General features: G+C 44.0%; 1 protein-coding gene across 19 annotated transcripts in view; it reads left to right on the forward strand.

Annotated features, from left to right (window-relative positions):
* Positions 1–16921, forward strand: part of caska (calcium/calmodulin-dependent serine protein kinase a) — a 217202-nt gene that overhangs the window by 176982 nt on the left and 23299 nt on the right. For 11 of the 19 annotated variants that reach the window (XM_024389170.2, XM_024389174.2, XM_024389177.2 and 8 more), the window contains 6 exons: positions 1220–1297; positions 6999–7079; positions 9119–9307; positions 10950–11028; positions 16632–16717; positions 16799–16867. In XM_024389170.2, the coding sequence (XP_024244938.1) occupies positions 1220–1297; positions 6999–7079; positions 9119–9307; positions 10950–11028; positions 16632–16717; positions 16799–16867 (582 nt within the window). Of the gene's footprint in view, positions 1–1219; positions 1298–5950; positions 6086–6998; positions 7080–9118; positions 9308–10949; positions 11029–16631; positions 16718–16798; positions 16868–16921 lie in introns of all 19 variants that reach the window. The other 8 variants (XM_042306876.1, XM_042306873.1, XM_042306879.1 and 5 more) reach the window with 2 other exon arrangements.

The following is a 16921-nucleotide window of genomic DNA, read 5'->3' on the forward strand; positions in this document are numbered from 1 at the left end:
AAGAAAACACTTATGCGGACCGCCCAAGACTTTTCTATGCAGAAAAAACCCTGGACCCTGGTTCTCATGTCAGCCTTCCGCAGTAGTAGCAGACAGAGAAAGACAGAGCCTCTGAACTTTCCCAGGAACAGCAGGTGTCTAGTGCTCAGCCTCCCCATGCACTCCCCACACATACACACACAAACATCACACAGGCATCTGTCCAAACATGGTTGACTCCCACTGCAGACCCAGGCACCACAGACATCTCAAACATTCAGAATATTCTCCTCCTTTTCCCATCACATACTCAGAAATGACACACACAGCAGACTTAGCATGATAATACTGTCTGAATATCACTGTCTTAGTGTTCATACAAATAACACACACATTTAGTCAAATAAGTTCACGGAAGGATAGCCACAGAATGTACATTTCTAGAAAAACGGGTTCCCAGCTGTAGTTTCGACTTCTAAATGAGAAATACACATGAACTAAATGTTAGCTGTTTTCGTACCATGTTTCTGATTGTTGCCTAAACCAGCGGCTGAAAACTGCTACTTGTGATAGTACTATTGGTCTGCCTTGTGTCTCTGGCCAGGAGCTATGGGGAAATGCCTCTTTTGAAAGAGAGGTGTGTGTGCATGCGTGTACATGTACGTGCTGTCTTATGATGTCAGCTGCTCTCCTTTGATGTCCAGAAAAATGTGTACATTATCCAACACACATTCTTATGAAGATCATGAGTTCCATTTTTCTATCCTAAGTTATTTTATCGCTGACTTTTCAACCGAGCTCTCTTTTTCTGCTCTCAATAGTGTGAACAATGAACCAGACTTTTATTTGTGTCTGACACACAACTCCTCTGCTTGTCTTGGTTGGTTAGTGGAGACTACTCAACTGTGTGTACATTGTGTTTACACACTGATTCATACGCACGCACACAACCTCAACAGTTGATCTTGTATAGTCAGCTGGTTCATTGCATACAGAACCAAAGTGTTGATCCTCTTTCAGTCTGCATCATAAACTATATAATAAATGTTCCCTACATTGTAAATCTTCTGTAATGCTTAAATGAAAGCAAGCAATTGTCCACATTGACGAGAGCCTGGCACTAAAGACAACCGGTCATTCTGAGTACAGAGAGAAGGAACAAAATGTATCATTCAGCCATTGAAATGATTCACCATGAGCCATTCATTGTTGTTCAGTGTTGTGTGTCGTGTTGTTTCAGCTTTACGACAAGATCAACACCAAGTCCTCCCCCCAGATCAGAAACCCCTCTAGCGATGCAGTGCAGAGAGCCAAAGAGGTGAGCGCACACACACACACACACACACACACACACACACACTGATATAATGTTGTGTGCTTGTCACCATGCTTGTGAAGACTTATATGATTGATCACATGATCAACTCTATCTATCACATGCTGCTTCCTATGCCTCTGCCCTGATCAGTCTTCTTTACCAACACGGCTCTAGTTATTAACACATCTCTCATCCCCATCATTCTACTATTCATTATGTTCACATCGCAAATTACACCCTATTTCCCATGTAGTGCACTCCTTGGACCACAGCCCTATGTGGCTCTGATCAGAAGTAGTCAAAAGTAGTGCACTATATGGGGAATAGGGTGTAATGTGAGACATCCTATCTAACTCTTCAATGCTGTTATCTACTTCCTAAGCATTCTTTGGGTATCTGCTGTTTGTTTAACATTGGGTCAATCTGGCCTGGGGTCAGATTTTGAAAGAAACAGATTAAGAAGGTATTGACCAGAAGGGTCTCTCTGATCTTGAATCAGATTCTAGGGGTCAGGTGTGTTTATAAACTGGGTCTATAGTAGGTCAGCCAGCATGGCTTATTTGTTAAGAAGATTGAAGGAACAACAGCTAGTCAATATCAGAGATAGTCATTTGATCAAGACAGTTTGAAACTACTAAACTGTCAGAGTGAGGCCCTGTGTTTCATTCCAAAGGGTTTCTACCCTGAAAGAAAAGTGGACAAGGGCAGTCCGAGTGGGGGATAACAGTTTTGGAATGGAATGAATTCTATTAGATAGAATACAGTGCATTTGGAAAGTATTCAGACCCCTTTTTCCACATTTTGTTACGTTACAGCTTTATTCTAAAATTGATTAAATAGTTTTTTTCCCTCATCAATCTACATATATTTTTTGGCGAATGTATTACAAATACAAAACTGCTATGACATTTACGTAAGTATTCAAACCCTTTATACAGTACTTTGTTGAAGCACCTTTGGCAGTGATTAAAGCCTTGTCTTCTTGGGTATGAGGCTATAAGCTTGATTCACCTGTATTTGGGGAGTTTCTCCCATTCTTCTCTGCAGATCCTCTCAAGCTCTGTCAGGTTGGATGGGGAGCGTCGCTGCACAGCAATTTTCAGGTCTCTCCACAGATGTTCAATCAGGTTCAAGTCCGGGCTCTGGCTGGGCCACTCAAGGACATTTAGAGACTTGTCCCGAAGCCACTCCTGCGTTGTCTTGGCTGTGTGCTTAGGGTCGTTGTCCTGTTGGAAGGTGAACCTTCGCCCCAGTCTGAGGTCCTGAGAGATCTGGATCAGGTTTTCATCAAGGATCTCTCTGTACTTTGCTCTATTCATCTTTCCCTCGATCCTGACTGGTCTCTGTCCCAGACGCTGAAAAACATCCCCACATCATGATGCTGCCACCACCATGCTTCAGCACCAAAAATGGATTATTCCATCAACCTCATGGCTTGGTATTTTCTCTGACATGCACTGTCAACTGTGGGACCTTATATAGACAGGTGTGTGCCTTTCCAAATCATGTCCACTCAATTTAATCGACCACAGGTGGACTCCAATCAAGTTGTAGAAACATCTCAAAGATGATCAATGGAAAAAGGATGCACCTGAGCTCTATTTCGTGTCTCATAGCGAAGGTTCTGAATACTTATGTAAATAGTGTTTTTATACATTTGCAAACATTTCTAAAAAACATTTTTTTCTTTGTCATTATGGGGTATTGTGTGTAGATTGATGAGGAAAATGTTTTATTTAATACATTTTAGAATAAGGCTGTAACATAACAAAATGTGGAAAAAGTCAAGGGGTCTGAATACTTTCCGAATGCACGGTATGTAGCCTTTTCCACAAACTTAAAAGACCTATTAATTTTGCGGGTTTTCCACACCCATTGTTAGTGAAGCTATTCCACAGTCTGTTTGACCATTTATAGACCGTATTAAAATAATAACGAGCTCAGTGCTTGTTTATTTACACTTTCTCAGTTGTGTGTGTGTCAGAACTACACACACATATACATCAAAAAGACACCCACACACACATTTCCCCGTTATTTGTTGTCTATGCTGTAGTTGTTTGTGGAACAGTGGAGTGTATTGGGGTGGGCTGTTTTGTGACCTCTGGCGCCATTACTTCCTTTATACACCATTGGTACCAAACAGCCCAGTGGCCTCGCATACTCTGGTGCATAGTGTTTACCTCAAGCCAACTAGCTGCACTCTCACACTCTCAATGAACCAGCCTAGAGTGGAAGTAGCTACTTAACAGGAAATGGCGAGCTGGGGGTGTGCATCATTAGCTTGTGTATGGACTTTGACAAAACGTGCGCTTGTTTTGTAAGTGTGAAATGTTTGTTTTGGGCTCTTTTGTATGTGGAGGGCTATTAAAATGTATGTCTGACTAAGAAGAAGAGAGAGGGAGTGGGTGGAAAAACTAACACCGCTCTATTAACACTGGAAAAGACCTTTAGAGCAGTGTTAGGACTCTTTATGTGGCGTTGGAGTCTAAAGGACTTCAGTAATGAACCAACTCGAGTTGACCCAGTCTGGTCCTGGAGGGGACTTAGTCATGGCCTACTTATCGTTGTGTCTGGGTCATAGTTTTCCCTTTTTGAACTAGTCTAGTTGGATTAGGTTGTATGGAGGGAGACTGAACAGATGTGTGGGCGAGTGCATGCTTGTGTGTGTCTTTTTTATGCACGTGTGCGTGTAATGTTTCTTTAGTTGCCATACTTCCTCTAGAAGTGGGTCCTTTTATTTTGTCTCTGCTGAAATCCTTACTTTTTTCCTGAGTTCTGATCTGAGTGTCTTTCTAGTCAATGTTGTACATATTGATCCAGTATTTCACCACAGAACAAAACCTCTCTTCTTTCTTTCCCACCGTTGACTTAAAGGGACTTCCGCTGAAATACTCTGCTTGGCTTCCTGCTACTGATCCCCACTGGGGACACTGAAATACTCTGCTTGGCTTCCTGCTACTGATCCCCACTGGGGACACTGAAATACTCTGCTTGGCTTCCTGCTACTGATGCCCACTGGGGACACTGAAATACTCTGCTTGGCTTCCTGCTACTGATCCCCACTGGGGACACTGAAATACTCTGCTTGGCTTCCTGCTACTGATGCCCACTGGGGACACTGAAATACTCTGCTTGGCTTCCTGTTACTGATCCCCACTGGGGACACTGAAATACTCTGCTTGGCTTCCTGTTACTGATCCCCACTGGGGACACTGAAATACTCTGCTTGGCTTCCTGTTACTGATCCCCACTGGGGACACTGAAATACTCTGCTTGGCTTCCTGTTACTGATCCCCACTGGGGACACTGAAATACTCTGCTTGGCTTCCTGTTACTGATCCCCACTGGGGACACTGAAATACTCTGCTTGGCTTCCTGTTACTGATCCCCACTGGGGACACTGAAATACTCTGCTTGGCTTCCTGTTACTGATCCCCACTGGGGACACTGAAATACTCTGCTTGGCTTCCTGTTACTGATCCCCACTGGGGACACTGAAATACTCTGCTTGGCTTACTGCTACTGATCCCCACTGGGGACACTGAAATACTCTGCTTGGCTTCCTGCTACTGATCCCCACTGGGGACACTGAAATACTCTGCTTGGCTTACTGCTACTGATCCCCACTGGGGACACTGAAATACTCTGCTTGGCTTACTGCTACTGATCCCCACTGGGGACACTGAAATACTCTGCTTGGCTTACTGCTACTGATCCCCACTGGGGACACTGAAATACTCTGCTTGGCTTACTGCTACTGATCCCCACTGGGGACACTGAAATACTCTGCTTGGCTTACTGCTACTGATCCCCACTGGGGACACTGAAATACTCTGCTTGGCTTACTGCTACTGATCCCCACTGGGGACACTGAAATACTCTGCTTGGCTTCCTGTTACTGATCCCCAATGGGGACACTGAAATACTGCTTGGCTTCCTGCTACTGATCCCCAATGGGGACACTGAAATACTCTGCTTGGCTTCCTGCTACTGATCCCCACTGGGGACACTGAAATACTCTGCTTGGCTTCCTGCTACTGATCCCCACTGGGGACACTGAAATACTCTGCTTGGCTTCCTGCTACTGATGCCCACTGGGGACACTGAAATACTCTGCTTGGCTTCCTGCTACTGATCCCCACTGGGGACACTGAAATACTCTGCTTGGCTTCCTGCTACTGATGCCCACTGGGGACACTGAAATACTCTGCTTGGCTTCCTGCTACTGATCCCCACTGGGGACACTGAAATACTCTGCTTGGCTTCCTGCTACTGATGCCCACTGGGGACACTGAAATACTCTGCTTGGCTTCATGCTACTGATCCCCACTGGGGACACTGAAATACTCTGCTTGGCTTCCTGCTACTGATCCCCACTGGGGACACTGAAATACTCTGCTTGGCTTCCTGTTACTGATCCCCAATGGGGACACTGAAATACTCTGCTTGGCTTCCTGCTACTGATGCCCACTGGCGACACTGAAATGCTTTAAAATGATACTATACTAGCACAGATTTGACCCTCGTCTCTGTGGCTCTACTACGCGTATAGACACTAACCTTTCACCCCCCCCTCGATGCCGTCATCTTTTACCTTTATCAAACTTTACTCCCCCCGACCCTCCTGACATCCCCTGATCTTTGACCCAGTCACCCCTGACTCCTCCTATGAGGACCAACAACATCAGAGGTCACATGTATAACTGTCCCTCCCTGTGTCCTCCTCCTGGTCTAAAGAGCTCCACCCAAGACGACGCAAGTGCCGCTTTGAAACACCTGGAATATGTAAGCCCCCTGACGTCTTTCACAACCCAACACACACACACACACATACACACAAACGAAATAGACAGGAAAACCAGTTGGTTTTGTTTTAAAGCATTTTGGTATTTGACAGAGAGAGACTGGGCAACGCGTAGAGCTGTCTGTGACTCTGCATACGTGAGGCTGTAGCACAACCCATGTAGGCTGTAGTTCAGTGTGTGAGTCCATAAAGGAGTCTGTAGTGTGGCTGTGAGTGTGTTCTCTCTAAAAGAGGTTGTAAATTGTTCTGGGTCTGTTCATGTTTTAACTCAATGTTGGTAATAGCCTACTAGTACTGTATGTAAACTGTTTGTCTGTTGATTTTAGGTTTGGGTCTGAGAGGTGTGAATGTCTTTAAATTGATCAGAGATGATGAGTCAATGGATACAACAGTATTGAACACACACACACACACACGCACACTGATTGATCAATGGCGATGGCACTGGATTCATGTTCATACACCTTCCATTTGCCACACACACACACACACACACCTCTATGCGCCAGGCCTCTCCATCACCTCATTCAGCAGGCAGATGGGACATAGCAGATGCCAAATCAAGTCACTCAGAGAAGCAGGGGGCGTGATGAAGCCCTAAGGTGGACTCTGGTTGGTTAAGAGAAGCCATGAGGGGGGAGTTCATGGACTGACAGATTTCAAAGTGACGATTTTACTGGTTGAAGTGATTCTAAAGGGGTGTGTTTTAGGAACTGTTGAGAGGGTATGTATGTGTGTATAATCAGGTCAGAGGTTGATGTACTGTGTCACTCAATAGTCCACACATATACTCTCCTGCGTTTGTGTGGTTGGAACAGGCATTGAGCAGGACTACTTTAACTCTACAGAAAGGCCACCTGACTGACGCCCTGCGCTGTTGTCTCTACCTTACAGGTATTGGAAGAGATCTCTTGTTACCCGGAGAACCACGACGTCAAGGAGCTCAGACGGATACTGACCCAGCCGCACTTTATGGTCAGTGAAACCACACACACACACACCTCGACTTGGCTGTGTTTAGGCGCCATGACTGAAGCTATAGCAGAGAGGGGGGAGCAGATGAATGAAGATGGACAGAGGGAGGGTGGTAGAGTGACCGAAAGCAAGAGAAAATATAAAAGGAAGAGGAAGGTTTATTTATGTCAATCCCCCTGTGGGATGCCGTAGGCAAGACTGAAACTCCATGCAGACAGACAGAGAGAATAGTGTGCTAAATCAGGTCCTTTACATCTCTAGAGACCCTCACAGAGAAAGAGGGGAACAGAAGAGATAAGAAGACTCCATAGGGACGTGTGTGTGCGTGTGTGTGTGTGTGTGTATATGTGTGACATCAGTGACCTCCCTGGTCTTTTGTTCCCAGTGTTAAAGACAGAAAAACAGTCTCACTTCTCAAGGTGCTTTAAAAGCTTCACTGTTAATCTCATCACGTCACTGTGTCTTATCCTCCCCTCTGATCAATGAAGAGGTCAATACTACAAAGAGAGAAGGGGGGTGGGGGAAGCGGAGGAGGGAGGAGTCATCTTATCACTGAGGCATTATTAATCACACACTTCCACAGGATGGATAGAGAAAGGAGAGAGAGAGAAAGAGAGAGAGCGGTGTATATGTTGGAGTTGTATTGGGACATTTGGAGGAGAAGAACATTACATTGCATTTGGAACGGGGGTAGAGTGAGCGATTAGTCAGGAGTGAGAGAAAGAAATGGGGAGAAATAGGGGTGGAGATTTTGCGGGAGAATGTGTCTGATGTAATGTGTCCATGTAGAGCTGAGCCTGTCTTGGAGGCAGGAAGAGAGAAAGTTGGGGCCTAGCACTACAGGCTGTAGTGTGGAGGGAGAGATGGAAGGGACGTTTTGGAAAGAGGGAGAGATTATGTGAGGAACAGAGCGGTCAGTGAGTCGTATCTGATTTGGGGCCAAGCTTTACCCAGTCTGACAAGAAGGGAGAGGGGATGGAGAGAGGTGGGGGTGGGGGGGCAGAGGAGGTGAGACGAGGGAGGGAGGCACCATTAGGTACAAGCAGCCACATTCCTAGAGACACACACACACACACACACAAAGGGAAAGGTATGTGTGTCCCCAGCCTGCCACCAGTCTCTCAGGAGCATGCTACAGACAGCCCAGCTTTTTCACTTCGTCTACCAGCTATTAAGACTGGTGAGGAACTAGCATTCTCATTCTAACTGTTGAATTACATTTTTCTATTTTCCTCAAACTCTACTGTTGACCAGATATTCTAGAACTCTGGGTTTGACTTCAGAAATGCTTTTGTTTGGGAATTCAGTTTTTTTCTCTTGTAACTTGAGTACAGGAGTGTCTAGCTTTTAAGTACCTGTTGTAGTAGCGTAGTTTGCTGAAGGTATAATCATTTTCTGCTAACCTGAATCCTGCCTAATATAAAGTAGTTATGACACTGTTACAGCACTTGTCTATGTTGTGTCCATAGCATTGTTCGACTGAAGTTAGCATGCACTTTATAACTGTGCTGAAATCACCTCTGACCTGGGTGTTGAGAAAGTTAGTGGTGGAATGTCACTTTAAAGCCTCTATCTGTGGGTGGGGGGGATTAATTCTCTTCAAACCCCATGAGCCTGCTCTCATTAGTGGGCTCTTGTGGTAAAGTGTGTGTGTGTGTGTGTTTTTTAACTTTCGATGAGTGTATGCACTAGGGGAAGCCAGAGGCAGGTTAGTCTTTGTTGGGGTTTTATGCTTGCATGTCTTATGACGTTCCTAGTTTTTTGGTAAAGTACCTCTCAGAAATTCTCTCTGTCATTGAATAAAGCTAGCAGTCTGTGATGGGTGTCTGTATGTAGTTTTTTAGGAGGCGGTAGGGGGTGGCTTCTCCTGTCTGTGGGTATGTTATGAAGCCTTCAAGAATATACCGTTTATGTGCGAGAATCTATTACTTGCTGGGTGTCTAGGTGAGCCTTGCTGCAGACCCTTGATGATGTTCTGTCTTGCTCCCACTCCCTCCCTCCATCTCCCAATCCCCCTTTTTCTGTTCCCCTGCCTCTAGGCCTTGCTCCAGACCCATGACGTGGTGGCCCATGAGGTGTACAGTGATGAGGCTCTGAGGGTCACGCCCCCGCCCACCTCGCCCTACCTGAACGGAGAATCGCCCGAGAGCACCAACGGGGACATGGACCTGGAGAACGTGACTCGAGTACGACTGGTGCAGTTCCAGAAGAACACTGACGAACCTATGGTACGACACGAACACGGGCTATATACACACACATTGGGTCATTTGGGTTGACGTGCTCAGTGAGTAGATATATTTACTAGTCTTGATGATTCACTGATGAAAGCTCCATATCATATAAAATATTCAAGTAGATTTACCAAATATACATGGAGAATAGCCCCCCCAAAATAAGTCTATATATCAGACTTAACCTGTCCTATCTGAACGGACACAGGTAGAGGACAAGACTGTAGTCTCTCCTTGAGAAACCATATTGAAGCTATCTAACAACTTGCTCAGTTGTGCACCTGGGCCTCCCACTCCTCTTTCTATTACGGCTAGTGCCAGTTTGCGCTGTTCTGTAAAGGGAGTAGTACCCAGCGTTGTACGAGATCTTTAGTTTCTTGGCAATTTCTCCGATGGAATAGCCTTCATTTCTCAGAACAAGAATAAACTGACGAGATTCAGAAGAAAGTGCTTTGTTTCTGGCCATTTTGAGCCTGTAATCGAACCCACAAATGCTGATGCTCCAGATACTCAACTAGTCTAAAGAAGGCCAGTTGTATTGCTTCTTTAATCAGAACAACAGTTTTCAGCTGTGCTAACATATTTGCAAATGGGTTTTCTAATGATCAGTTAGCCTTTTCAAATGATAAACTTGGATTAGTTAACACAACGTGCCACTGGAACACAGGAGTGATGATTGCTGATAATGGGCCTCTGTACGCCTATATAGATATTCCATTTTTAATTATCAGCTACAATAGTCATTTTCAACATTAACAATGTCTACACTGTGTTTCTGATCAATTTGATGTTATTTTAATGGACAAAAAATGTGCTTTTCTTTCAAAAACAAGGACATTTCTAAGTGACCCCAAACTTTTGTGTGTCTGTGTGTACAGCAAATCAGCAATCTGTTCGCTAGCTTACCTGACCTGTGTTGATTGACAGTTTGCAATGAGAGGGCGAAGTGTGCGTTTCGCTAGCCAATCTGTTGTTGAATTACACATTTTTTTGCACAGGCGATTTTGAGACTACTGTCTCTGGCTGCATGGAGAGTAATCCATGGATTCTGTGCCACAGAATGAGTGACACAACATTACAAAATATGGCCAGACAATTTCAAGTCAAAGTCGAGTCTTGAGGCTCCAAGTCCTAGTCAATTCTCAAGTTATTTTCTATCAAGTCGAGTCTCAATCATCAAATTGTGACTTGAGTCCACAACTCTGCTGAACTCATGGACAATATGAACACATCTATAAACAAGTAATACTACTATATGAAAACCTTTTTTAAAAGTTATTCAAGTATAAATGACCAAAGGTACCATATATTACAATAGATTTTCTGTTCATTACCAAAATTACCGAAGATTCTGGTAACTTTGGTAAATTACCGGTAGCTTTGCAACCTTAGACACTGCAATTACACGCTCAAAAGCTGACTGTATTTATTATCCAGCACAGCAGTCCCACAAGCATAGTCATACACAGTCTGTTCTTACACACACATTCTATCGACTCTAGCTTTTTCTCCCTTCTCTTCCCTGTCTGTGTGAGATCAGCCTAGCGCCTCAGTCCCTGAACCTGAGCTTAACCCTATACGACCTTTCCATGACCTCAATGTTTGCTGACCTCTGACCCCTGTCCTCTCTCTCCAGGGCATCACGCTGAAGATGAACGATCTGAACCACTGTATCGTAGCCAGGATAATGCACGGAGGAATGATCCACAGACAAGGTAGCCAGCCATCTCTTTCTATTACAGCAGCTATTACTGGTTATCAGACTATACTATTATACATTATTACTGCATATTATCACACACACGGTTCAGAACGTCTCCCCAATATGTGCACGTATCAGGGGATATCTGGACATTACGTTAGAGCTGGGACGGTAAACCGAAAATAATGGACACCAAAATGACCACTTATCGTGAACATTTCGCTGATATCGTTCACCACGATAAATAGCCTTTAGGGCCCTACTAGAGGAATGTGTTTACATTAAATAAGGTTTCTAATATGGGGATTGTTAATGGGACAATTGATAGTGTGATCAGTCCAGAGAAGTTCCGATCTATGCAGTAGCGAGGTGTGGCGTAAACAGAGGAAGAGTCGTCTTTTTTAAGTTGTAAAAATTATATATTTACTGTTCACAGAATGGCACTCGGCCGGTTCAAGAAAGGGGAAACTAAATCCTAGCTTGGTTTAGAGCACTTCACTTATATACCAAAGAGTCTTTCGATAACAAATTAAAATACTCTTTTGTGGCTTTGGCTCTTCGCTACGGGCAATATTCATGCATGTTATTCGTCTCTTAATCTGTTTTTTTGTCTCTCAATGTCGTCCTCTTTCCTTTTTCTTGTTCTATATTCCTCCGTGTTTCTTTGTCCATGTGTTTCTCTCCTCCCGCGTCTCCCTTGTTTCCCTTTTGTCCGTGCGTAATTGCCCTGTTCCTTTTTTAGTAAGGTGTGTGTTTGGGGAGTCCTGTGACGTCGGCCAGGTTTCCCTACACCCCTCTGACTCCCATTGATTCCCGCCCCTCGGGTTGGTTCACAATAGCTACAACATTCAAAGTAGTAGATTTAAGGGTGATATAAAAAAAACAACTGTGGTGCACATTAATGTTATAAACGTACCGTTATCGCGATAATTCAGTCAATTTATTGTGATACATTTTTTTTGGTCCATATCGCCCAGCTATACATTGCATTGTCCCAATACTGAAGCATTAGCACCAGTCTACCTTACACACACATACAGTTGAAGTCGGAAGTTTACATACATCTTAGCCAAATACATTTACACTCAGTTTTTCACAATTCCTGACATTTAATCCTAGTAAAAATTCCCTGTCTTAGGTCAGTTAGGATCGCCACTTTATTTTAAGAATGTGAAATGTCAGAATAATAGTAGTGATTTATTTCAGCTTTTAATTATTTTATCACACTCCCAGTGGGTCAGAAGTTTATATACACTCAATTAGTATTTGGTATCAGTGCCTTTAAATTGTTTAACTTGGGTCAAATGTTTCAGGTAGCCTTCCACACGCTTCCCACAATAAGTTGGGAGAATTTTGGCCCAATCCTCCTGACAGAGCTGGTGTAACTGAGTCAGGTTTATAGGCCTCCTTGCTCAAACACACTTTTTCAGTTCTGCCCACAAATGTTATATAGGATTAAGGTCAGGGCTTTGATGGCCACTCCAATACCTTGACTTTTTTGTCCTTAAGCCATTTTGCCACAACTTTGGAAGTATGCTTGGGGTCATTGTCCATTTGGAAGACCCCCTTGCGACCAAGGTTTAACTTCCTGACTGATGTTTTGAGATGTTGCTTCAATATATGCACATAATTTTACTTCCTCATGATGCCATCTATTTTGTGAATTGCACCAGTCCCTCCTGCAGCAAAGCACCCCCACAACATGATGCTGCCACCCCCGTGCTTCACTGTTGGGATGGTGTTCTTTGGCTTGCAAGCCTCCCCCTTTTTCCTCCAAACATAATGATGGTCATTATGGCCAAACATTTCTATTTTTGTTTCATCAAAGCAGAGGACATTTCTCCAAAAAGTATGATCTTTGTCCCCATGTGCAGTTGCAAACCGTAGCCTGGCTTTTTTATTGGCGGCTTTGGAGCAGTGGCTTCTTCCTTGTTGAGTGACCTTTCAGGTTATGTCGATATAGGACTCGTTTTACTGTAGATATAGACACTTTTGTACCTGTTTCCTCCAGCATCTTCACAAGGTCTTTTGCTGTTGTTGGGATTGATTGATTTGCACTTTTTGCACCAAACTACGTTCATCTCTAGGAGACAGAACGCGTCTCCGTCCTGAGCGGTATGACGGCAGCATGGTCCCATGGTGTTTATACTTGTGTACTATTGTTTGTAAGATGAACGTGGTACCTTCAGGCGTTTGGAAATTGCTTCCAAGGATGAACCAGACTTGTGGTCTACGTTTTTTTTCTGATGTCTTGGCCGATATCTTTTTATTTTCCCATGATGTCAAGCAAAGAGGCACTGAGTTTGAAGGTAGGCCTTGCAACACATCCATAGGTACACCTCCAATTGACTCAAATTATCAATTAGCCTATCAGAAGCTTCTAAAGCCATGACATAATTTTCTGGAATTTTCCTAGCTGTTTAAAGGCACAGTCAACTTACTGTATGTAAACTTCTGACCCACTGGAATTGTAATACAGTGAATTATAAATGAAATAATATATCTGTGTCATGCACAAAGTAGATGTCCTAACCGACTTGCCAAAACTCAAATCAAATCAAATTGATTTATATAGCCCTTTGTACATCAGCTGATATCTCAAAGTGCTGTACAGAAACCCAGCCTAAAACCCCAAACAGCAAGCAATGCAGGTGTGGAAGCACGGTGGCTAGGAAAAACTCCCTAGAAAGGCCAAAACCTAGAGAGGAACCAGGCTATGAGGGGTGGCCAGTCCTCTTCTGGCTGTGCCGGGTGGAGATTATAACAGAACATGGCCAAGATGCTCAAATATTCATAAATGACCAGCATGGTCAAATAATAATACTCACAGTAGTTGTGGAGGGTGCAGCAAGTCAGCACCTCAGGAGTAAATGTCAGTTTGCTTTTCATAGCCGATCATTAAGAGTATCTCTACCACTCCTGCTGTCTCTAGAGAGTTGAAAACAGCAGGTCTGGGACAGGTAGCACGTCCGGTGAACAGGTCAGGATTCCATAGCCGCAGACAGAACAGTTGAAACTTGAGCAGCAGCACGGCCAGGTGGACTGGGGACAGCATACCAGGAAGTCCTGAGGCATGGTCCTAGGGATCAGGTCCTCTGAGAGAGAGAGAGAATTAGAGAGAGCATACTTAAATTCACACAGGACACCGGACAGACAGGAGAAGTACTCCAGATATAACAAACTGACCCGAGCCCCCCGACACACAAACTACTGCAGCATAAATACTGGAGGCTGAGACAGGAGGGGTCAGGAGACACTGTGGACCAATCCGATGACACCCCCGGACAGGGCCAAACAAAAAGGATATAACAAAACTATAGTTTGTTAACAACAAATGTGTGGAGTGGTTGAAAAACAAGTTTTATTGACACCAACCTATATGTAAACTACCGACTTCAACTGTACCTCACAAACACGTTATACACAGGAAACCACGTCTGTATCAAACACTCGCTTAGAGCAAGGCAGTTAACCCCTCCGGGTCTCTAGACCTACAGACCAGAGTTAGTGTGGGTTTTCATTATCAGCTCTGTACAAAAAAATAGAAACATGTCGTCAGACATGACACCTTGGACACTGTGCCACTGTCCACATATCACAGAGGGTTAGTTGGTAGTGTCACTGGAGTTGTTCCAGGTCATCGTCATGGCGGTCTCTGTAGATTGCTAGATCATACTAATGTGGCTCTTGAGCAGTCAAACACTTCTCCAGACTTTGTGAAACTGGGCCTACTATGCATTCGGGAAGTATTCAGACCACTTGACTTTTTCCACATTTTACTACATTACAGTCTTATTCTAAAATGGATTAAATTGTTTTATTCCGTCATCATTCTACACATAATACCCCATAACTACAAAGCCAAAACAAGTTTAGACATTTTTGCAAATTTGTTAAAAATAAAAAGCTGAAATATCACATTTACATAAGTATTCAGACTCTTTACTCAGTACTTTGTTGAAGCACCTTTGGCAGCAATTAGAGCCTTGAGTCTTCTTGGGTATGAGGCTACAAGCTTGGCACACCTGTATATCGGGAGTTTTTCCAATTCCTCTCTGCAGAGCCTCTCAAGCTTGCTGCACAGCTTTTTTCAGGTCTCTCCAGAGATGTTTGTTCGGGTTGAAGTTCGGGCTCTCGCTGGGCCACTCAAGACATTCAGAGACTTGTCCCGAAGCCACTCTTGTGTTGTCTTGGCTTGTATGCTTAGGTTCATTGTCCTGTTGGAAGGATCTCTGCACTTAGCTTTGTTTATCTTTGCCTCGATCCTGACAAGTCTCCCAGTCCATGCCGCTAAAAAACATCCCCACAGCATGATGCTGCCACCACCATGCTTCACCATAGGGATGTTGCCAGGTTTCCTCCAGACGTGACACTTGGCATTCAGGCCAAAGAGTTCAATCTTGTTTTCATCAGACCAGAGAATCTTGTGAGTCTTTAGGTGCCTTTTGGCAAACTCCAAGTGGGCTGTCATGTGCCTTTTACTGAGAAGTGGCTTCTGTCTAGCCACTCGACCATAAAGGCCTGATTGGTGGAGTGCTGCGGGGATTATTGTCCTTCTGAAATATCCTCCCATCTCCACGGAGAAACTCTGGAGCTCTTTCAGAGTGACCTTTGGTTCTTGGTCACCTCCCTGACCAAGGCCCTTCACCCAGATTTGCTCAGTGTGGCCGGGCAGCCAGCTCTAGGAAGAATATTGGTGGTTCCAAACTTCTTCCATTTAAGAATGATGAGGTAAAGGGTTTGAATACTTATGTAAATATGGTATTTCAGTTTTGTTTTTAATACATTTGCAAACATTTCTAGGCCTGTTTTGTCTTTGTCATTATGGGATATTGTGTTTAGATTGCTGAAAAAAAATGTGTATTTAATCAATTTTAGAATAAGGATGTAACATAACAAAATGTGGAAAAAGTCAATGGGGTCTGAATAGTTCCAAAGGCACTGTATACAGTTGTGGCCAAAAGTTTTGAGAATGACACAAATATTAATTTTCACAAAGTCTGCTGCTTCAGTGACTTTAGATATTTTTGTCAGATGTTACTATGGAATACTGAAGTATAATTACAGGCATTTCATAAGTGTCAAAGGCTTTGGTTGAAAATTACATGAAGTTGATGCAAGAGTCAATATTTGCAGTGTTGGCCCTTCTTTTTCAAGACCTCTGCAATCCGCCCTGGCATGCTGGTGGTGCCACATCCTGACTGATGGCAGCCCATTCTTGCATAATCGATGCTTGGAGTTTGTCAGAATTTGTGGGTTTTTGTTTGTCCACCCGCCTCTTGAGGATTGACCATCAGTTCTCAATGGGATTAAGGTCTGGGGAGTTTCCTGGCCATGGATCCAAAATATCAATGTTTGTTCCCCTAGCCATCATACAAACTGAGGCAGCAGACTTTGAAAATTAATATTTGTGTCATTCTCAAAACTTTTGGCCACGACTGTATTCAGAGTACATGTAGGAGTGCTGATCTAGGATCAGTTCTGCCTTTTTAGATAATAATAAATAAGAATATACGGACAGTGGGCACCTGATCCTAGATCAGCACTCTGAGACGCATAATGAATACTGCAATAAGGACAAACTGTAACAAAGACTGTCTGCCGTGTGTGTTGTAGGAACACTGCATGTAGGAGATGAGATCAGAGAGATCAACAGCATCAGTGTGGCCAACCAGACCGTAGAGCAACTCCAGAGGATGTTGGTGAGTGGACATTGTGTATGTACGTGTGTGTGCTGCGTGCCTGTGTACTTAAATGCTGAGTACGTGTGTTTGTGTCCACAGAAAGAGATGCGAGGCAGCATCACCTTTAAGATAGTGCCAAGCTACCGGACACAAGGATCCTCCTGTGAGGTAACGCACCGCCATTTCCCCCTCCCTTCTCTCTTTACCCACATCCTCTGTTGA

This window comes from Oncorhynchus tshawytscha, linkage group LG26, assembly GCF_018296145.1.
Source record: "Oncorhynchus tshawytscha isolate Ot180627B linkage group LG26, Otsh_v2.0, whole genome shotgun sequence".
Classification (NCBI taxonomy): domain Eukaryota; kingdom Metazoa; phylum Chordata; class Actinopteri; order Salmoniformes; family Salmonidae; genus Oncorhynchus; species Oncorhynchus tshawytscha.